Raw genomic sequence first — 23,711 nt, 5'->3', positions numbered from 1 at the left:
ATTTAACCATAACAGAAATGAAAATTGATACAATTTTAAAATATTTATTCATTTAACAATAATAAATCCATTACATGTTAACCTAAATAACATTTTAATGAAAAATAACTAGTTTCCAAAACAAATACGCATTTAATAAGAACAGTAGCACTGTTTTACATTTTTACAAGTTTCTTTAATACCTGGTTTAATAGAATAGAATAAGAGTTGGAAGGGACCTTGGAGGTCTTCTACCCCTGCTTAGGCAGGAAACCCTACACCACTTCAAACAAATGGTCTAATCTGTTCTTAAAAACTTCCAGTGTTGGAGCATTTACAACTTCTGGAGGCAAGTTGTTCCACTTATTAATTGTTCCAACTATCAGGAAATTTCTAGTTCTAAGTTGCTTCTCTGCTTGATTAGTTTCTATCCATTGCTTCTTGTCCTACCCTTAAGTGCTTTTGAGAATAGCTTGACTCCCTTTTCTTTGTGGCAACCCCTGAGATATCAGAACATTGCTATCATGTCACCCCTAGTTCTTCTTTTCATAAGGCTAGACATATCCAGTTCCAGCAACCGTTCTTTATATGTTTTATCCTCGAGTCCCCTAATCATCTTTATTGTTCTTCTCTGCACTCTTTCTAGAGACTCAATATCTTTTTTACGTCGTGGCAACCAAAATTGGATGCAGTATTCCAAATGTGGCCTTAGCAAGGCATTAAAAAGTGGTATTAACATTCATGTGATCTTGATTCTATCCCTCTGTTTATGCAGCCTAGAAATGTGTTGGCTTTTTTGGCAGCTGCTGTACACTGCTGGCTTGCATATTTAAATGATTGTCCACTAGGACTGCAAGATCCCTCTCACAATTACTACTACTGAGCAAGGTACCACATATACTGTACCTGTGCATTTTGTTTATCTTGCCTAAATGTAGAACCTTGCTTTTTCACCATTGAATTTCTTTCTTTCTTTTTTTTAATAGACTTTATTGAGATTTTTTACAGAACAAAAAGGAAAAAAATGAGAAAAACAAACAAACAAACAAAACAATCATTCAAACAATAACATAGAACACATAAATATAATAAACATTTTCAATTTGTATCGAATATGCAGTGTTTTAACTATTTACATAAATAATACTTGTTGATATTTTGACTCACTTTTAACCAATATTTAACACACCTTTGATCTTTCTTCCATTTTATCATGCAACCACTTGTACCACCTTTCCCACACCATATAGTATACTGACTTTTCATCATTTAATTCATAAGTTAATTTAGTCATCTCTGCGCACTCGAGTATTTTCTTAATTGTAAGCTCTTCTGGTGGTTGAATTTTCTCTTTCCAAAACTGTGCATATGCCAATCTAGCGGCTGTAATTATATGGATCATTAAATGTGTCATTTCCTTTCTATATGGCTTCTTTATTATTCCCAGGAGGAAAATCTCTGGTGTTAGTTCAATATCTTCCCCAATTATTTCGTGTAACCATCTCCTGATCTTACTCCAATATCCTTTTGCTTCCGGGCATGTCCACCACATGTGAAAGAAGGTGCCTTGGCCATGGCCGCATTTCCAACAATTGGGATGTATATTGGGATATATCTTCGCTAGTTTGGCCGGGGCTAGGTACCACCTATGAAGCATTTTGTAATGATTTTCCTTATATGCCACCGCTCTAGTCAATTTAAGATTTCTATTCCATGCCTCCTCCCATTCCCCGAAATTTATATTGCACCCTATATTTTTCTCCCATGCAATTATTTGATTCTTTGTAACATCTTCAAACTTCTCATCGCTTAGCAGATAATTGTATAATTTTGCCAGAATCTTTTTATTTGTTCCCATCAGAACTTTGTCCAATCCATTTGGTCCCGGTTCTATACCATATTTTTCTTTGTCCCTCTGATATCTGGATTTTACCTGTGAGTAGGTCCACCAATCTAAGGTTATTCCTTGCTCTCGTAAGGTATCATTTGGTTTAAGTCTCCCTCCTTTGTCTAGAATATCTTTATATCTGGCCATTTTCTCCCTCTCCCACCTATTTGGGTGAGTCAGGGCCTCCATCGTTGAGAGCCAATTTGGGATTTTCTTGTAGTGTTTTTGTCTGATCTGGGTCCATGTTTGTATCAAGGAATCTCTAATTTTATGTCTATGGAAATATGTCTTCTTTTTCCTCTCCATTTCCCAGATGTGGGCGTGCCAGCCTTTTTTGCAAGTCATGGCCTTCTAGAGTAAGAATTCTCGCATTTTCCAGGGTGATCCAATCTCTTATCCAAACTAGCTTGGCTGACCTATAGTATGTTTCCCAATCCGGGAGTCCAAATCCACCTATATCTCTTTTGCCTCTTAAAATTTTAATGGAAAATCTCGGTTTTTTCCCCTCCCATATAAATTCTCTAATGATTTTGTCTAATTCTAGAAAGAATTTTTTATCTAAATTTATTGGTATATTTTGGAATAGAAATAATATTCTGGGGAGGATGTTCATCTTAATTGTGGCTATCTTGCCCAAAAGTGATAATCTTATTTTTTTCCAGTTATCTAGGTCTTGTTTTATTTTTCTAATTAGGGGAATATAGTTATCGTCTTTCAGAGTCGAACATCTTGATGTAATCCAAATTCCTAAGTATTTAATTTTTTTGGCAACCTGTAGTCCTAATACTTCTTCTATCTCGTTTTGCTGACTCTCAGTTATGTTCTTAATCAATACTTTAGTTTTAGTTTTGTTCAATATGAAGCCTGCCACCTCTCCATATTTACTTAATTCCTCCAATACTTTAGGTCCCGACTCTATAGGGTCTTCAAGGATTAGGGCAACGTCATCTGCAAATGCTTGTGTCTTATAAGTCTCCTTTCTGATCTTCAATCCTTTTATTTCATCGTTAGCTCTAATTTTCCGTAGAAGGACTTCTAGGGCCAGAATGAACAATAGAGGGGATAGGGGACAGCCTTGCCTTACTCCCTTACTAATTTGGAATGTTTTAGTCCTATCCCCATTCACCAGAATACTCGCCTTTTGGTTGTTATAGATGGATTTGATCATCATTTCAAAATTTGTTCCGAATTTCATAATCTCAATTTGTTTAATCATAAATTTCCAATTTAGGTTGTCAAATGCCTTTTGAGCATCGACAAAAATCAGAGCCATCTGTTTTCCGGGGTGTTCCTCATAGTACTCTAGCGTATCTAGCACAATTCTCATGTTATCCCTAATTTGTCTCCCCGGTAAAAATCCGTTCTGGTCTTTATATATCCAATTATTTAAAATCTTTTTCATTCTTTCCGCAATTATGCCCATGAATAATTTGTAGTCCGTATTTAGAAGCGAAATTGGTCTGTAATTTTGAATTTGTTTTAGGTCGGCACCTTCTTTCGGCACGAGTGTGACATGCGCCTCTTTCCATGACTCTGGAATTTTATGGTCCAACAGTGCGTCATTAAAAATTTCTACTAATTTCGGTTGGAGTATTTCTTCTAATTTTTTATATATTTCCCCTGGAAATCCGTCAGGTCCTGGGGCTTTATTGTTTTTCAATTTGGAGAGGGCTATTTTTAATTCTTCAATTGTAATCTTTCTATTAAGCATTTCTTTCTCTTCATCAGTTATTTGTGGGAGTTCTGCTTTTATCAAATACTTTTCTATTTTGTCATCTGATGTCTCCCCTTCTTTATATAGAGATTCGTAATATTCTCTCACCCTATCTCGTTTTTCTTCCTCGTTAATCAATAATTTGCCCTTAGAGTCCTCTAAAGTATGGATTATTCCCCTTTCATTTTCCTTTTTTAATTTATAGGCCAGCCACCTCCCCGATTTGTTAGTGTTCTCAAAAAGATATTGTTTTGTTCTTTTCATTCTTTGTGCTAACTCTTCTTGCTCCATGATATTTACTTTATGCTTCCACATCATCCAATTTTCTTTGGCTGCTTCATCTTCTGGATCATCTTGGAGTTTTCTTTCTGCTTCTCCTATATGATTTAAATAGTCTTCCAGGGTCTTCCTTTCTTGTTTATTTTTATGAGCGGTGTATGAAATCACAACTCCTCTCAGGTAGGCCTTCATTGTATCCCAAACTATTGCACGGGATGTGCCTTTATTTTCATTTTCCTTGAAAAAGAAATTTATTTCTTCTTTGAATTTTTGTATACAGTCCTTGTCGCCCAGTAATTTAGCATTGAACCTCCACCTCCGTTGGTATTTTCTCTGGCTTCCATCTAATCTCCAATGGATTATGGTCTGCCCAATCATTTGGGTTAATTACAGCTGTTCCAATTTCTAACCCCAAACTCCTACTGACCCATGCCATGTCAATTCTAGACCACGACTTTTGTGGGTTTGAAAAGAAGGTATATTGTCTGTCATTTGGGTGCAAGGTACGCCAGATGTCAATTAGATCCAATTCATCAACTAACTCAAAAAAAGCTCTCGGTAAATTTGTCCTTTTATTTTTTTTTACTTTATTGCTCTTGTGGTCCTTCTCCGGATCCACGATGCCATTAAAATCCCCTATCATACAGATTTCATTATATGCCATTTTCACTAATTGTTCGTGAAGTTTCTTAAAAAATTCTCCCTGTTTTTTATTGGGGGCATAAATGCCCACTAATAGTACCTTGGAATTCCCTCTCTTAATTTCAACCATAAGGATTCTACCCTTTGTATCTTTGAATTTCAATTCTGCTTCAATTCCTTTTTTTACGTAAATAGCCACCCCCCTCTTCTTTTTCTCTGCCAGCGAATCAAATGTTTGACCAAATTTTTTATATTCTAGACATTTACTTTCTTCTTTTTTTATGTGTACCTCTTGTAAACACATTATATCAACATTTTGTTTACCTAGTTTTGTTAATATTCTTTTCCTCTTTTTATATTCATTTAGTCCATTAACATTTACAGATATTAGCTTCAAGTCATTCATCTCTATACCCCTATCTGATTATTGGTTCTTGTTTGTTTCTTACGGCCCTTACTGGTCTTGCTTTCTTCTCTTTGGCTTCTTCTTCTTCTTCTGTCTTCTCCTCTACAGTTGCTTCGTTTGTGTTCTGTTGGTGTAGGGCTTCCTCCCCCACTACTGCTGTTTCTAGTTCTTCCTTGCTCCCCTGCTCTTCTTCCACACCTCTTAACTGGTCAAGGAAGTCTTGTGCTGTACTCAGGCTTTCTATTTTTATTTTTCTTCCTTGCCAGGTTATTAGCATCCCTTCTGGGAGAAGCCACCTAAATAGTATCTTTCTTTTATTCAACTGTATGGCCAAAAATCTATATCCCTTCCTCTTCTCCATTGAGAGTGGAGACAGCAGCCAGCATGGGTAGTGCCCATCCAATCAGCTTGAAGGACTGAGCCTGCCAATTATTCTTAGTCCCGCCCCTGTTGCCGGGCAGGCCAGCTTTTGGCTCAGTCCTTCAGCGCTGGCTGGTGTGTGGGACTTCTCTCTAACTTAAATTCTTTTACTCATATCTCTCGTGTTGGTTTTCTGGTTTCTTTAACTTGGACTGTGTGACTGTGATTTCTCTCTTCGATTTGGACACTAATTGATTATTCTGGCTGACCTTGGACTGCATTGACATCGAATTCGTGAGTTGTATTGTTCCTCGTTAACTTCCAGGGGCGTGGGGGCTTTTTCCCTGGCTTCGCCCCCCCCTAGAAGGCTTTTCCTCGTTTGAGCTTCGAGGGACCTTTTTTCCCCGGTTTGAGTTGCCTTCGCCTTCTGCGTTTGACCCAGTTTCGATTCCCTTAACTATCAGCAGTTCGCCGGCCGCGCTGCAGCCGCGCCGGCCATTTTGGACTCCATTTTTTCCCGCCGTTGAGGAGAGCGTTCTTCTCAAGCCTGCGCTTCCCCTGTTACCACTCCTTGTCGGCTGGAGCTAATTTTCTCACGGAGCGTTTCCTTCCAACTCCGTTCCCCCGAAACAATCTAAATTGTCTTTGAAGTGCTGCAGGCTGGTTAATTCCCTGAGGAGCCTCGCAACCTCGTCTCTCCACTATTGTGACCTGCTTTTGACTGCTGCTTAATCTTTTTGCAGCCGATCTCTGCAAACTAATAAAATTGGCTGGAGAAACCTGTCAGGTTACTCGAATTCGTCTGCGGAGCTTTGCGCCCCCGTTTTGTGTTGCAGTGACCCTAATCCTCCTGCCTTATAGTATTCTCATTGTGGAGCTTCACGCCCCCCTTTTTCCAAGGCAGTAATCAATCCTTAGGCGCTGCTCATTGTTGGAATTTGGTGGAGCTTCGCGCCCCCTCCCCTTTATGTTACACAGCCACAAGACGGTGGCCTGGATCTGCCTATTTATTTGATAATTTGAGTGTCTCCTCTTCAACACCGCCTTGGCAATTCCTTGGGCCTTCTCCTACCACGCTTGTCGTTTGTGGAGTTTTTACGCTCCCTATAGAACCTATTTGACCTCTGCTGGTAACCTTGAGTGTCAGTTAATCTGTGATCACTTTATTGTGGAGTTCCTCTCGCTCCCTTCTGTCATAGCAGAGTCTATTTATCAAGGCGTAATCTGGTGTGTGGGGTCTTACTTGTAGCCCCCCTCTTTTCTGCCATGCCTAAGGCCCTTTCTAAATCTAAGCACGGCCGCAAGGCTGGTGCGAGCGAAATTGGCCAATCAGACTCCACGTCTGTTACCCAGCAATCTCCTTTAGAGGATCCAAGGCCTTCTTCCCGGGCTTCCCACCCCTCACGATCTCAACGTAAGTCCTCCAAACATGGGGTATCCTCTTCTTCTTCTAAAGTGGAAAAACGTAGAGACAAAGTTTTGACCAGATTGTGTGACAAGGCTTGCGCTCAATTGCCTCCTTCTGCTTCTCAACCACTTCCTGCTCCGTCTGATCCGTCTCCTGCTGTTGTGCCTCACTCTCCTACTCCTGATCAGCTGTCTCTGCAGGATTGCCCAGTGACTATTTCCGATGACAATTTGTGGGGTTCTGGCTCAGCTTCTCAACGTCCGGCTCCTGATCCAGCTATTGTGCAGATGGCTCCCCCCACTGATCCTACCCCGGTCCGCCCTTTGGATTCAATTGTTCCTCCAGATCAGCTTCAACAATTGATCGAGGCGGCAGTTCAAAAGTCCTTGGCTGCCCGTTCAGGTTCTTCCAGTAGGCACGGATCGGTGCGGGAGGCTTCTCCTATTTCTTCAGGCCGCAGTGACCAAGTCTGTTCTCATTCAGTCCGGTCCGCTTCTCCTACCTGTTCTCACTACAGTCATCCTTCAGCTCTAGATGATGAGGATTTTCCTGGTTCTGACCTGTCGGAGGATGAGAACCTTCCTCCGGACCAGCTGGCTTTCACAGGCCTTTTTCCGCAGGCCCTGTTTAAATCTTTGTTGTTCAAGGCGGTTAATACGGCCCGTTTATCTTCACCAAACGCTGACCCAGTTCCTCCTTCGACTTCTTCGGAATCGTTGGACCCAATGTTCGCGGAACCCGCTAGGCCTATAACATCTGTTCCTACGCCCCCTCTGTTTCTGGATGTAGTGAAACGTCAGTGGGAATCCCCAGCCGCTGCTCCTCTTCTCTCGTCAAACGACAAAAGGAACTTTCAAGTCTCTCCAGACCTTGAGGCTCTACTTAAAATTCCTTCGATTGATGCCCCCGTTGCAGCACTTCTTCCTAACTCTAGTGTTCCGGGCGATCCTGACGAGGGTCTTCGTCCTGATGAACGTCGATCTGATCAAGTTCTTCAAAAGGCCTTTCAGAGTGCTGCTTGGGCGATCAAAGCAACCACCACTGCATCCTTCTTTAATCGGACAACCTTGCTTTGGTTACGCCAATTACAAGAAAAGTTGGCACCCGGAGATTCGCGTATCAGGCAAGATTTGAATAAAATTGTGGCTGCCATACAATTTTCCGCTGATTCTACCCTGAATGCTGCCAGGTTTTCTGCAAAATCTTTGGCTTCGTCAGTCACGGCTCGTCGTTTGCTGTATCTTCGTCACTGGCAGGCGGATGCCAGGCACAAGTGGCGTTTGGCCTCGGTTCCCTTTAAGGGCACGAAGCTGTTCGGGGACTCTTTAGATCCTTTCCTCACTGAAACCAGGGATAAAAAGAAAGTGTTAGCAGCCGCTTACCGGAGAGGAGCACCCCGTTTCTCTCCTTACCCTCCTCGTTCCTTTTCCCGAGGTATGGACGGGGGGCCCTCCTCTTCTTCGTCCTTCCCTTCCTTTAGGAGAGATGGGCCCTTTAGCAGACAGCGGGGTTCTTCTGATAGGGCATTCAGGGGGCGTCCCTTTAACTCCAGGCGGCCCTTTCGAGGGGGAGGAGGTCGTTTTGTCCGTCGCCGTCGCTGATTGCATTCCGGGTCCTCCCATTGGCGGTAGATTGGGCCTTTTTGCCGCTGTTTGGGAGAAGTCTATCTCGGACAAGTGGGTCGTTGCCACCTTGAAATCCGGGTTGGCTATTGAATTTATTGCCCCCCCCCTCACACCTTTGTCTGCTGTCCGATTTCTCGTAATCCTGAAAAGAAATCTCTTATGGACTCATCGGTTCAGCATCTTCTGACTATCAAGGCTATTCAACCTGTCCCTCCGGGTCAGGAAGGTTCGGGATTCTATTCAAGGGTGTTCCTAGTTCCGAAATCATCAGGGGGGTGGCGTCCTATACTGGACCTCAAACGGTTAAACAGGTATGTCGTGTACCGGAAATTTAAAATGCAATCATTGAAGACCATTCTGGACGGTGTTCGGCGAGGCGATCTCCTCTCCTCCATTGACCTAACTGAGGCCTACCTTCATATCCCTATCCTCCCTTCCCATAGACGTTTTCTAAGGTTCTGTTATGATGGAGCACATTATCAGTATAGGGCTCTTCCGTTTGGCCTTTCCTCTGCCCCTCGCACCTTTACGAAGGTGCTGGCTGCCTTGGCGGCCCGGCTCCGTCTTCTTTCAGTCCGTCTCTTGTGTTACCTAGATGATATCCTGCTTTTGTCCCCTTCTGTTCAGCAGGCCACTTTAGATATTCGTCTGACGGTTCAGATGTTGGCGGCTCACGGTTTCTCCGTTAACTTGGAGAAGAGTCACCTCTCCCCCTCCACTAGGCTAGTTCATTTGGGTGCCCTGATTGATTCTCTTCAGGGCAAGGTTTTTCTTTCTCCCGACAGACGGGCTAGCCTGAAGCAGTTAGTTTCCCGGGTTGAGGGGAGTCGGGCAGTTTCACCCTTAGTTTTATCTCAGCTGTTAGGTAAGATGATATCTGCAATAGCCATAGTTCCCTGGGCCCAGCTTCACGCTAGGGAGCTCCAATGGTTTCTCTTGCCTTTGCAGAAGGCGGGCAGAGGCATGTCATCGAGACCGATTCCACTTCCTCCTGCGGTCCGCAGATCCCTCCGGTGGTGGCGCTCTCCTGCCCTCGCTGCGGGTTGCTTCTTCCTCGAGCCCTCGAGGGTGGTGGTGACGACAGATGCCAGTCTCCTGGGCTGGGGAGCCCATTGTCAAGGTCACCTGGCTCAAGGGACTTGGACTCCTTCGGAAGCTCGTCATCCCATCAATTGGCTGGAGCTGAAAGCGGTCTTCCTTGCCCTGAAGTCGTTCCGCCACCTGGTCTCCGGAGCTCATGTCCTCGTCCTCACGGACAATGTCGCTGCCAAGGCACACTTGAACAAACTGGGAGGCACCAGATCGAAGTCTCTTCTGGCCATGGCTATCGCGTTGGGACTCTGGTCAGAACGCCACCTGTGTTCGCTTCGGGCGGAACACATCTCCGGGGTACAGAATGTTCAAGCGGACTGGCTGAGTCGCCGGCGGATAGACAATGCGGAATGGCGTCTTCACCCGCGCATCTTCCAGGAACTATCTCTTCGCTTCGGCCGCCCAGTGGTCGACCTGTTCGCGACTCACGAGAACGCTCAACTTCCGCTGTTCTTCTCTCGGTACCCTCACCCTCGAGCGTCCAGCGTCGATGCTCTTCGGGTTCCATGGCCTTCGGGCCTCCTGTACGCCTTTCCTCCGACGGCCCTCCTTCCCAGGGTCATCCGCAAAATTCTATCCGAGCAAGCGGAAGTGATCCTTGTGGCTCCTCATTGGCCCCGGAGGCCCTGGTTTGCGGACCTCGTGTCCCTATCGGTGACCCCATCGTGGCGCATCCCCCTCTCGGACAATATTCTCTCGCAAGGCGCCCTGACGCACCCAGATCCGGCCTGGCTCAATCTAACCGTCTGGAGATTGAGCGGTGCACGTTGAAGGAGGTTCACGTTCCGGCGGACGTTGTACATACCTTGTTATCCTCTCGGCGTCCTTCCACGGAACGCATTTACTCGGCCACCTGGCGGATCTTCTGCAACTGGTGTAACCAGGTTGATGTGCTGCCTCTGCAACCATCTATTATTCATATTCTGATGTTTCTGCAAAAGGGCCTCTCCCAAGGGCTCTCTCCTAACACTCTCCGCCGTCACGTTGCAGCGTTATCTTCGGTTCTTACCTGTGGTTCCTTGTCATCCCTGGCCCAGCACCCCTTGATCCGCCGTTTTCTCCGGGGAGCAAAGAACTTGTGTCCTCCGACTCTACATCGCTATCCTACCTGGAGTCTTCCTCTGGTCTTGCAATCTCTCACGGGTCCGCCATACGAACCCCTTCGGACTACCAGTCTCAGACTTCTCACCGGCAAGGTTGCCTTCCTAGTGGCCATCACTTCGGCTCGCCGTATTTCCGAGCTCGCCGCCTTGTCCACTCGTCCGGACCTTTGTGTTTTTCATACTGACCGAGTGGTACTCCGTTTGGATCCGACCTTCGTTCCAAAGGTTAACTCTGTATTTCACCGTGCGCAAGAACTTATCCTGCCTAATTTCTGCCCCCGGCCTACTCATCCTCGGGAACGACGTTGGCACACCCTTGATGGCCGGCGGGCACTGCGGATTTACCTGAATAGAACGGCTCCCTTCCGACGTTCAGAGTCTCTCTTTGTCTCCTTCTTACCTACCTCCCAAGGCGGTAAAGTCTCCTCTTCAACCATCGGGCGTTGGATTCGTCAGACTATTGCCGCGGCCTATGATGTTAGATCCCTTCCGCGTCCTTCACGATTGACAGCTCACTCCACCTGTAGCGCGGCTACGACGGCCGCTTGGGCTACTCAGGCTCCCTTACTGGAAATCTGTAGAGCGGCCACGTGGACTTCGCCTAGCCCCTTCATCCGCCACTACAAACTCGACCAGTTTGCGTCGGCCGAGGCCTCGTTTGGACGCCGGATTTTGCAAAGGGTTGTTGCTGGAGAGGACTCTGCGGTCCAGCATGCCCCCCCTGACTTCGGGACAGTGAACTTGGGTATGTCCCATGCTGGCTGCTGTCTCCACTCTCAATGGAGAAGGAGCGTTGGTCCTACCTGATACGTTCCTTCTCGTTGAGTGGAGACAGCAGCCAGACCCTCCCTTTCTTTCAAGCTGGACCTATTGTGTTTCTTTTTCCTTCCTGTCTTGGTGTCTCTTCTTCTCCCACACACCGAGTCTGTCTTCCAGTCTTCACCAAAAGCTGGCCTGCCCGGCAACAGGGGCGGGACTAAGAATAATTGGCAGGCTCAGTCCTTCAAGCTGATTGGATGGGCACTACCCATGCTGGCTGCTGTATCCACTCAACGAGAAGGAACGTATCAGGTAGGACCAACGCTCCATCTCCCGGACTCTTCTTGGTATCTGTTTTAAAATTATTATTTCTTTTCCTCGGTATGTAATCTGTTCATCCCTTGCCATGTTGTAAAGAATATCTCTAACTTTTTTCCGTGTGAAGCGGATATGTACTTCTCTAGGAAGCTTGTTCCTTCTTGCATAGTTAGTCTGGACTCTATATACGTCGTCCAGCTCCCTGATTATCGCCTGTTTGTCTTGGTGAAGTGCCTCAGCTATCAGCTCCGCCATCTTTTCACCTAGGTCTTCCTCTTTGTCCTCGACAACATTTTGAAATCGTAAATAGAAGGAAGCCCGGTCCATCTCCAATTGGATTATTGTATCTTCAATCTCTTTATTTTGGCTCGTTAATGTTTGGTCCACAATATCTAATTTCTTTTCAGTTTGGTCAATTCTTGTTTCGGCTTTTTGAATTCGCACTTCATTATTAACTATTGATGTTTGGATATCATTCATTTTCTGGTCCAATGCATGTATGTCTGATTTTAATTCAACATGGTTATTTAACAGTTTTTCCTGCATTGCCATCATCGTTTCTTGAATCAAAGTTAATGATGCTTGCAGAGTTTGCATTGCCAGGCTTTCTGTTGATTTTTGTGTCGCCGGAGAGGTTGTCGCTATAGTGGGATTAGAGGGGGTCTTTTTTCCTGTTTTCCCCACTGTGGATGCCATGCTTGTCATTTCTTTCAAAATTTTCTTTTGCTCTCTAATTATCCTATCAATATTACACCAAATTTTCATTCGCCAGTTAGCGCCTCTATTATCTTTTTTTATTATTATTATTTTATATAAATGTATATTTGTATATATATATATATTACTGTATCTACTTTTTCCTTCTAAATTTATAGACAAGTATAGCTAGTTTTCCGGTGGGCAATCAATATCAATATCTATACTGTAATTCTAAACTCCTCCTCACAGTGTATTATTTAAATGTATTAAATATTAAATTGGCTTAATAAATATAAGTTCAATAGTTCAATACTATATAAATCAAAATATCAGTTAATCAACAGTTTACAATCAATATATCGAATGTAGCAATATAGCAATTAATTTGGCTAAATATTGTACTTTTAAATACTTAAATACTTAAAATACTATAAATACTATAAATAGAGACTTTTGAATATTTAATTTTAAATGCAATTATGATTTTAGATACTATAAAAATACTGGTAGATACTATAAATGCTAAGCAGCTAAATAAGTTTATAAAAAGATTTAAAATATCAAAGCTTGAGAGTGTATAATTTTATCTAGTCCAAGAAGAAATCAATTTATCAAGATATGTTCAATTTTAACAGTCAGGATACTGAAGACAGAATATCTGGAAGTTCAAGTGCTATTATTAATTAATTTATATTTATATATATATATATATATATATATATATATATATATATATATATATATATATATAATTTTTTCTCCTTCTTGGGATATACTCAATTCTTTTTTGCTCAGTCTCTGTTCTTCTGTAAGCTCAGGACGTTCCTCCAAGTTCAGCACTCTATGGTATTTCTTGCTGCCAAACTGTCCACCGCTAGGCAGATTATTCCTCCGTCCTGTCACACTAATGGCTGAGCTTCCTGTTCATTGCAAAAAAGAAAGCCAGACTCGATCCACCCAATTTCAACCTCCGCTGGGTCTACTTATATTCACAATAAAAAAGGAAAGAGGAAATAAATGCTGGTCTTAGATTTTCTCACCGATCCTCTCTTGACACGCACACTGTCAATACAGATTTCCTTTCTTATTTCGATGCCGGCTCGTCGGGCTCTCTCTCTGCCAGGATACTCAGGAAACTTTCAATCGCCGCCTCTCTCGTTTGTGAGACGCTCCTGCCCGACTTCACCGGCCCCTTTCTTGATGTCTTCTCTCCTCGATGCAGGGAAGGTGTGTGTCAATCCTCACTGCAGCATCCGATCTCTCTTGCTTCCATCTGGCTGCTGGTTACCGCGGCTTCGCGTTGGCCATTAATTTGGCCGACTCACGCGTGCTGGATTTGACAGAGCCCCCTGGTCTTGCGATCAGCGTTTTGCGCCCGCTTTCATGCTCGCCCGGCTCGCTCTCTCGTCCGTGGGGCTCTCCGGGCTCCACGCCCCTTAGGGGTCCCCAAAACACGGTGACTGATGGTGTTGAGGAGCAGCGGTCACTCTCTCAACGCCATATCGCCACGGGTCACCAAGTCTTCACCATTGAATTTCATTTTGTTAGATAGCGCCCAATGTTCAAGTCTGTCAAGATCCTTCTGAATCTTAAGCCTATCTTCCGGAGTGTTGGCTATTCCTGCCAGCTTGGTGTCATCTGCAAATTTGATGAGTTCCCCATCTATCCCCTTGTCCAAATCATTGATGAATATGTTGAAGAGTACTGGGCCTAAAACAGAGCCCTGGGATACCCCACTGCATACCTCCCTCCATGTAGATGCAGTTCCATTGAGGATGACACGTTGAGTGCTGTTGGTCAGCCGGTTAAGAATCCTTTTTTTTTTTTTTGCTTTAATTTATATGCCGCCTTTCTCCGGAGACTCAAGGCAGCTTACAATGCGTTAAGCAATAGCCAATCACACCATTTGGTGGTGATGCTGTCTAACCTACATTTTTCCATTTTATCAAGTAGTAGGTTATGGTCTACTTTGTCAAATGCCTTACTGAAGTCCAAGTAAATTATATCAACAGCATTCCTCTGGTCCACTAGTTTTGTCATTTTGTCAAAGAATGCAATAAGATTAGTCTGGCATAATAGAAGACAACTGGGTTCTCATATCTACTTCTATATTCAATTTGCTGCAATATGTTATTTTCATTAAAGTATACAAAGAAAACTCTGCTTCACACAAATATGTTGTTGGAAAAGAGAGAAGTATTTGAACAGTCTTTTCAACTGCCTTGTTTTATGCCTTGTTTTATAAAAAAGATGTTGGAAAAAGTGCAGAGAAAAGCAACAAAGATGATTAGGGGCCTGGATGATTAGGGCTAAAACGTATGAAGACTGGTTGCAGGAATTGGGTATGACTACTCTAGAGAAAAGAAAGGCTAGGGGAGATATGACAGCAGTGTTCCAATATTTGAGTGGTTACTGCAAGGAAGTGGGGCTCAATCTATTTTCCAAAGCACCAGAAGGCAAGACAAGAAACAATGGATGGAAACTAAACAAGGAGAGAAGCAACCTAGAACTAAGGAGAAATTTCATAACGGTGAGAATAATTAACTAATGGAATGACTTGCCTTCAGAAGCTGTGGATGCTCTTTCTCTGGAAGCTTTTAAGAAGAGATTGGACAGCCATTTGTCTGAAATGATATAGGGTCTCCTGCTCCTCCAAGGTCCCTTCCAATCTGTTATTCTGTTATACTAGGGTGCAAGCAGTTTTCCCTACCATTGCTTTTGTACCATCAGTGCAAATGTCCACATAGTTGTTCCAGGATAAAGCATGAGATGCAAAAAAAAAGTTATTTGGCACTTTGAATATTTCAGCATCAGTTGTGTGTGTTGCCAAGCATTCACATAAAAGAAGATCTTCAATTATTAGTTGATGCTGATATCAGATAAGTTATACAAGTAAAACAACAAGTCCAGCCATGTCTATAGATTCATCCATTTGTATATGGAAAAGTACAATTCTGAAGACAATACATATTATGTCACAGAAGTGAGTACAGCCCCTCACATTTTGTAAATATTTAAGTACCTCTTTTCATGTGACAACACTGAGGAAATGACACTTGGCTACAATGTAAAGTAGTGAGTATACAGCTTGTATAACAATGTAAATGTGTAATGTAAATGTATATTAATTCATCTTCACTTAAATTCATCTGACTTAAAAACTGCAGCTAAGTTTTTAAGTCAGCAAGTTACTATATTATTAGCATGTGGCACTGCTATGATTTCTTTTAGTGACTATTCACCAAGCCAGATTCAGCAAGTTCAATTGTACAAGGCTTGACCTTGTGGACCTCCTGAAAGGGTCTTGAGGACCCCTAAGGATCTACGAACCACACTTTGAAAACTGCTACTCTAATCTAAGAGGTGAGGGCCAGATGCTAGATTCACCCTGGAGTGTTAGTGAGGATAGAAAGGAGCCCATTGCTTTGATGCAGGGCCAAATGTCAATTTGGAAAGGGAATTGAATATTATCTTCATTAATTAATACTCCTTAGTGCCCATAACATATCCAGGCACTTAGAAGAGGCTAGAAAATGGAGTCTTCCTTTTTGAAAGCATAATGGGGAATCTGCAATGTTGCCTTTTTGCCCATCATGTAAAATTATTGATTTTCTGTGTTGTACTACGTTATGAAATAATATTGGTGACCTGGTTTCTTGCTTGCATGTGTAGTACAGATACCTTTCCCTCAGGAAACCACAATAATTGGTAGAAAGTAATGATTTTCAGCTGCTTGGACTCCTGTGGCTGAAACTGTTTAATGTGAGGCCCATTGTTCACACTCACAAGTTAGTGATTTCTGCTGATCAGAAACAATTTATTGTGGTTATAATTGAGAAACCTCAATATGTTTTAGTAGGCTGCATGCGTGCCAGTTTGTTAATAATTTATCAAAAAGATAAAAGTGAAGTATAGTTCTAACCTATTTGGAAACAGGTTTTTTTGGGAAAAAAAGACAAATAACTTTTTGAATATTAGCCATATTCTGCTTTCCATTTTGCCTCTTAACCTAACCCTCCCCACCCCAAAAGTCCAATTCAGCCTGGCTACAACATAACTGATTACTACACTCCTGATTTCTACATCTTTTGAATGCCTAAAAAAAATACATCTGAAAGTACCAAAAAGATTGCCCTTCATCTTTAACCACTTATTCTTGTTGGCACACTGAGATATTGTTTTACTATTAAAAGAGACTAAGACCTGAGCATACAGAGTAATTTCTCATTTTAAACAAATATGTAATTCTAGGAAGTTAATACAAATGTTAAGGGTCTTCCTCTAATTGTTTGCTTTTCTTTTAGTAAAGATTTTTCAGACTTGTTACATTCTATGATTAGGGTGCACAGTAGCTTTTCAGGTTTCAGACACAACCGGCCTTTGGATGACATTCTGGAGTCCATAATACTACAAATAGGCAGCAGCAGAACAATGAAATAGATTGGGCCAAAATGTATATTTAGCTGAATTAACATTTAATGAAATGGAACTAAGATGATTCCTCCCTATTTATTTAATTGTTTATTCATTAACACCGAAAATTGCAATTTGGCAGCAACATTTTGAGGAGCTTTGGATTGCCTTCTGCAATAGCATTCTAGATAGTTATCATGGATTTCTACTGTGTTTTCTATCTTAGAAAGAAAACACACAAAACACCAGAAAGTTCTAATTTATTCTGCTACTTTCGCTTTCTTATGTAAATTAACCACTAAATAGAAGACTAGCACAAATATCATCCTTGTTAAAAATTAAGAAGACCGGTAAAAAGTCAGCTATTTAATGAATGAATGAATAAATAAATAAATAAATAAACAAATAAATAAATGAATTGATATTGAGGGTATCCGCACTTCGGCTGTATTTGGTGCTGTTGCTGATGTTATTGTGATTTTGTAGTGTTACAATGGCAACACTACAAAAACAAGTGTTGAAAAAAGTGACTTATGACCATTTTTCGCACTTATAATCATTGCAGCATCCCCATGGTCACATGATTTACATTCAGATGCTTGACAACAGACTCATTTGTGACAGTTGCAGTGTCCCAGGGTCACGTGATCACTTTTTGCAGCCTTCTGACGAGCAAAGTCAATGGGGAAGCCAGATTCACTTAACAACTGTGTTACTAATTTAACAACTGCAGTGATTCGCTTAACAAATGTGGCAAGAAATTCATAACATGGGACAAATTTCTCATTTAGCAACATAAATGTTGGGCTCAATTGTGGTTGCAAGTTGAGGACGGGTACAGACGGGTGTCAAACTTGCGACATGTTGTCATCAAGTGTCGTATTGCAACTTTCCCCCCTTCGCTAAACCAGAGATGGGCACGGCCAGCACGTGACGCATCCAACCCACGAGTTTGACACCCCTGCTGTACACTGTTTTTTAAGCATTATATGGTGTGTGTGTTTTTTTTTTACTGAAATAGTAGGGAGGCACATACATTAATAAATAAAACCACATCTTTCCAGAAAGGCAGAATACCCTTAAGAATGATTGCACTTTATTCTTTGGAAAGAAGCAGAATTACAGTTACCTCAAAAGTCCTGGTAGAAGAAAGATGAAAAAATTTAGTGAGTAAACTAAAGAAGACAAGATATAAATATACATATAAATACATACTGTGGTATCATATAAAATGGGACTAAAAAAAGTGACAGTTCCTGAGAAAATGCTGAATGTGGAAGGGCGCCTAGATTCTGAATATAGACGTTTTATATTTCCATGTAGACATATCTACTTACTGGCTGATTTGTTTCTCTTTTGGTACTCTATACCAAGGGTCCCCAACCTCCGGGCCGTGCCCACTACTGGGCCTTGAACCTTTCAGAACTAGGCCATGGAAGTGGTGGGTGATCACACATGTATGCATCCCCATTTGCATGAGCAGCAGGCAAATATGGGTGCACATGCTTCATTTACATGAGCGATGGCTCATGCAAATGGAGCTGGGCATGCACATGTGCTTGTCCACTGTGCGTGTGGGTGCGCTTGTCTGCCATTCACACGGAACCATCCCCTCTCATCTCCCCCCCCCCCCCCGATCTGCAAAGCCAAAAAGGTTGGGGAACTCTTCTGTACACTGTTGGACTACCAAAGGTTTACAAATACAATCAACCCCCCCAATAACTATAATAAAGTATTCAACACCTCCCCCACCCAGTGTCTGTTAACCAGCAGGAACTTCATGGTTAAAATGACAGATTAAAAGCTCTATGAAACAGCTGTGGCTTCACTGCCTGCCTAAATATCATCAGGGAGGATGCCATCTGGATGTCTGAGAATAGGCTTTTCTACTGGGAGGCAGCCATAATAAAATAGCCTTGTCTTCTGGTTCACATCCCTACTCAGGAGGAACAGACAAGATGGATCAGTTTTACCTGGAGAAGATGGTTCTGTATTACTAGGATAATACAGGTAGTCCTTAATTTACAAGCCCAATTGGGCCTGGAATTCCAGTCACTAAGCAATCGTAAAGCACAATTTCACATGATTAGTGATGACAAGCCTGGCAATCTCAGTTACCATAGTAACTCCAGATGCATAGGTCATTAAGGGGAAAGCAAAGGGAATTCCAGATAAGGAGGGAAGGGTGCTGTCCTGGAAGGCCCAGCACAGCTGTGCAGAAGTTGGGGATTGCTACAATGTGATGCAAGGTCGGGGAGGCTGGATAAAGAAGATGTGGGATATGTGTATGAGTACAGGGAGACTGAGGAAAGAATACACTGTGTCCCAGGCTTCTTGGCACATTGTGGCTCTTGGGCTGCAAGAAGCCCTGAGCCACAGCATGAAGCCATGCCCTTCTCACCCCCACCTCAACCCCGGAAACGTCACCCTCCATCCTAATCCAGCAGCGTGGTGCAAATCTGCTATGCCTAGGAAGCTCCAGCAGCATGGTTCAAAATCGAAGCACATCAGGAAGCCCCAGCAACGTGGGGCTTCTTGATGCGCCGTGGCTCTGAGGCTGCAAGAATTCCCTGAGTTGCAGTACAGTGTGAAGCCCAGTCCCAACTTGGCCCAGCAGTGCAGCAGTGCTGGGGTAGCAACAAGACCTACCCCAGGAAGCTTCAGCCCACTACACCACCCACTACAGGGCAGCTGTAGTTGCTCTTGATATCATCCATCCACTCCAAAACCCTGGTCACTCTGCATTCTGCACTACAGCTGACTGTTACCGTCTTCTTGCTCCTGCTGCTGACAAGGAGTACTTGGTTCTTTGTGAGACAACCGCTGACCTAGAAGACAACGGGTCTTGCAATTAAACCACTGTGTGCAAGAAAAACAACCTGGAGAAGAAAGCCTTGTGCATGCAACAACAGCCTCGTGAAGGACCAGGCCAAGCCTTCTTAATCAACAGTGGGAGAAAGAACATGGCAAAGCTTCTAAGTTTTTGTTAGAGAGACCCATAGAGTCTACAATGATGTAAGGGAGGTGCAGCGAGGGTGCACGGGGTGCGAGGGAAGTACAGCAAGGACCAGGGAAGTTGCTGGGAGTACAGGGGTGCGTGAGTGGCACAGAGTGGGTTGGAGAGGGTACAAGTCTGACGTCAACGATGGTGTGCAGGGGTGAGGGGACATGAGAGGTAGTTTGGGAAGGCTACATGAGGGTGCAAGGGGTTGTGTGAGGGGGGAGGGTGCATAAGGTTACATGAAGATGCACTGGAGACGCCCAGGAAGGTTGGGAAGGTGTGCAAGGGTGCACTGTATTGTGAGGAAGGTGCAGCAAGGATAGGGGATGGTGTGCAAAGATGAGGGGGTTGTCAGAGTGTGAGGGAGTGTAGGCAAGGGTTGGGGGAGGTTGAAGGGAATGTGTGAGGATGTAAGAAAGGTACGGTAAGGGTTGGGCAGGATACAGAGGCATTTGAGTGGGTGTGGAAGAGGTATAAAAGAAAAAGTGAAAAGCTTGAGGTGAAGGGAAAAGCAGAACAAGACAGATTGCATACTTAAATGATTCTCAGAGATTCTCAGAAAGATGAGGTATTTAAAGAACAAAAGGTACTATATAAAATAATGTGTGGTCATGATGGGACCGAGGAAGGAATGAATGAACAAGAATCTGTACAGTTGAATTAATAATTCAGTACAAGTAATATACTCAGTTTGAGGTATCACTCCTTTCTGTTTGAATACCATTAGAAGGAAAAATTATATTTTAAAATTATAATTATAAGTTATAAATTTATAAATAATTTATAATTTATATATAAATTATAAATAATTATTTTAAATTATCTAGGTGGCTTTTAAAAAATGTTCATCGCAGTTTGTCTGTGACCAGTGGCTTATAATTTATTACTATGATATTATTTGTAAAACAAACCAGCAAACAAGCAAAAAAAAAACACCCGTTCTGAGAATGCCAGTTTTTTTCAAATGAATTTAAAATGCCATTTTGTATGCCATAAATCACAAAATGCTGCTTTTTTGTGAGTTCTGTGCATCTCACGGTTTCCTGTGAATATTCAGAGCACTGCCAGAATGTTCTAGAGCTAAGTGTGTTGGCAGGATTTAATGCTGTCACTTCTGCTTTAATCCAGTGGAGACACCCTCCACCCCCATCATCACAATGAATTGCAAGAGGTATTGTGAATGCTATTAAGATAGCCAGTGAATTGTTTTGGCTTCCTGAGGTTTTCCAAGCTCGTTCTGCCTTAGTAAAGACTATTTCCTTAGCGCTTGCCAAAGTCATTTCACTGCCTGACAACAGTAGGGGTGCCAACTGATTGTAATCTTCCACCTTTGTCAGAAATTATTATTAAACATTATTAATGTTTAGATGCCAGGCTTGTTTTGATTCTCTGGGGCTTTAGATCCCATCTTTAAAGCACATATTTGTATGTGTGGTGTTGGTAGGGTATAACTAGCTCTTTCATATGCTTTTCACAAGGTGAAGTGAATTTTTAGGAGATAATAAAAATTGAATCTTGTCTCCTAAAAAGGAGTTAAAAGCTGATTTCCTTCAGTGTATTTGTGGCTGTTTCAAGTGATCGATGTCTGAAATGAATGACAAAATGGTATGCTTTTTAAAGTGTTGTAATTATACCACGGAATGTACATGCACACGGTGAATTTAGAGCAATAAATTCCCTGTTGCGTGGGAAAATGACTTTCAAGCTTTTATATTTCAGATTAGCATTTGCCATCTTTATGATAGAATGTAAGAAAAACAAGTCACTCATAGGGAGCCATGTCATTTCAGTTGTGACCATGAAATTTAATAATTCACAATTACAATCAAATATGTTTTTTAATTTCAGGCATATTCAGTTTATGATGAAGAAATTGGTTATTGTCAGGGTCATTCCTTTCTTGCTGCTGTTCTTCTGCTGCATGTGAGTACACTACAAAAAGAAACACTGTTGTTTAATCAGACAAGCAGGTGAAATGTTTGTTTCCACCTTTTAAATTTCTATTTGTACATTTCCCTACCTATTTAATCTCATCTTGGCACTTACAAGAGTAAGTGGATGTTCCTACTCTTCGAAATTCAGGGAAATTTAGTCCTTGGAGTAGATGTTAAAGACATTTTTTCTTTTCAGCCATTATGATAAACTTTTAGCTAGGCTTTTGGTGTATTTGTGTCAAAGAAGGAAGCTTTCTATCTGTTAAGGCAGGAGTGACTTTTGTTTGGTTGTTCATAAGACTTCCGTTCATTTCTTTTATGTGAGGTTGTTTGCTTCTTTAAATGTGAAAGTAGATAATCTTGCCTTGACTTGAAATCTGTAGATTGGCCCCAGATAAGAAAATTGCCAGATCACTATGGAACAGACTTTCAACTGGCCCTTGAGAAGAGAGGATTAAGCATATTATACACAATATATGCCTCTCAAAGCAAAGGGATTTTTTGAAATTCAAACATAGTTGCAAACCATAGGGGAAAAAAAGATGGATTGCTCTTTGCTAAATTACAAATTTCTAAATCACTGTATTTTTATACACAATTAGCAACATACTATTAAAAATAGTTTTGATTAGTGATTGACTAGTCTATTACTTAGGAGATAAGTTTTATTTTGTTCTATCCTTAAATATTAGAGATTTTTTTTTCCTTTTTAGCACTTCACTTTTGCAAAAAAGCACATTTATAAGAATGCACTGAATATATGGAAGAGCTGTTATTCTAAATTCTGAAAATTCATATCCTCCTGAGAAATTCCAATCAGTTCCACAATAATCAGCAGGTACAAAATCCTGACTGAAAGCTACAGTCAGGTCCAGAAATATTGGGACATCGACACAATTCTAACATCTTTGGCTCTATACACCACCACAATGGAATTGGAATGAAACAAACACAATGTGAGTTAACTACAGACTGTCAGCTTTAATTTGAGGGTATGTACATCCAACTCAGGTGAACGGTGTAGGACTTACAGCAGTTTGCATATGTGCCTCCCACTTGTTAAGGGACCAAAAGTAATGGGACAGAATAATACTCATAAATCAAACTTTCCCTTCTTAATACTTGGTTGCAAATCCTTTGCAGTCAATCACAGCCTGAAGTCTGGAACGCATAGACATCACCAAACGCTGGGTTTCATCCCTGGTGATGCTCTGCCAGGCCTCTACTGCAACTGTCTTCAGTTCCTGCTTGTTCTTGGGGCATTTTCCCTTCAGTTTTGTCTTCAGCAAGTGAAATGCATGCTCAATGGGATTCAGGTCAGGTGATTGACTTGGCCATTGCATAACATTCCACTTCTGTCCCTTCAAAAACTCTTTGGTTGCTTTTGCAGTATGCTTTGGGTCATTGTCCATCTGCACTGTGAAGCGCCGTCCAATGAGTTCTGCAGCATTTGGCTGAATGTGAGCAGATAATATTGCCCGAAACACTTCAGAATTCATCCTGCTGCTTTTGTCAGCAGTCACATCATCAATAAATACAAGAGAACCAGTTCCATTGGCAGCCATACATGCCCACGCCATGACACTACCACCACCATGCTTTACTGATGAGGTAGTATGCTTAGGATCATGAGCAATTCCTTTCCTTCTCCATACTCTTCTCTTCCCATCACTCTGGTACAAGTTGATCTTGGTCTCATCTGTCCATAGGAACTTGTTCCAGAACTGTGAAGGCTTTGTTAGATGTTGTTTGGCAAACTCTAATCTGGCCTTCCTGTTTTTGAGGCTCACCAATGGTTTACATCTTGTGGTGAACCCTCTATTTATTCTGGTGAAGTCTTCTCTTGATTGTTGACTTTGACACACTTACACCTACCTCCTGGAGAGTGTTCTTGATCTGGCCAACTGTTGTGAAGGGTGTTTTCTTCACCAGGGAAAGAATTATTCGGTCATCCACCACACTTGTTTTCCATGGTCTCCCAGGTCTTTTGGTGTTGCTGAGCTCACCGGTGCATTCCTTCTTTTTGAGAATGTTTCAAACAGTTGTTTTGGCCATGCCTAATGTTCTTGCTAGCTCTCTGATGGGTTTGTT

General features: G+C 42.3%; 1 protein-coding gene across 5 annotated transcripts in view; it reads left to right on the top strand.

Moving 5' to 3' along the window:
- RABGAP1L (RAB GTPase activating protein 1 like) overlaps nt 1-23,711 on the top strand; it is a 213,062-nt gene that overhangs the window by 101,930 nt on the left and 87,421 nt on the right. For all 5 annotated transcript variants that reach the window (XM_034409764.3, XM_034409762.3, XM_034409765.3 and 2 more), the window contains one exon: nt 21,535-21,609. In XM_034409764.3, the coding sequence (XP_034265655.2) occupies nt 21,535-21,609 (75 nt within the window). The remainder of the gene's footprint in view (nt 1-21,534; nt 21,610-23,711) is intronic.

The sequence above is a fragment of the Pantherophis guttatus genome, chromosome 3, assembly GCF_059756535.1.
Source record: "Pantherophis guttatus breed Tessera chromosome 3, ASM5975653v1, whole genome shotgun sequence".
NCBI lineage: Eukaryota > Metazoa > Chordata > Lepidosauria > Squamata > Colubridae > Pantherophis > Pantherophis guttatus.
This window is presented reverse-complemented; position numbering and strand designations above follow the sequence as displayed.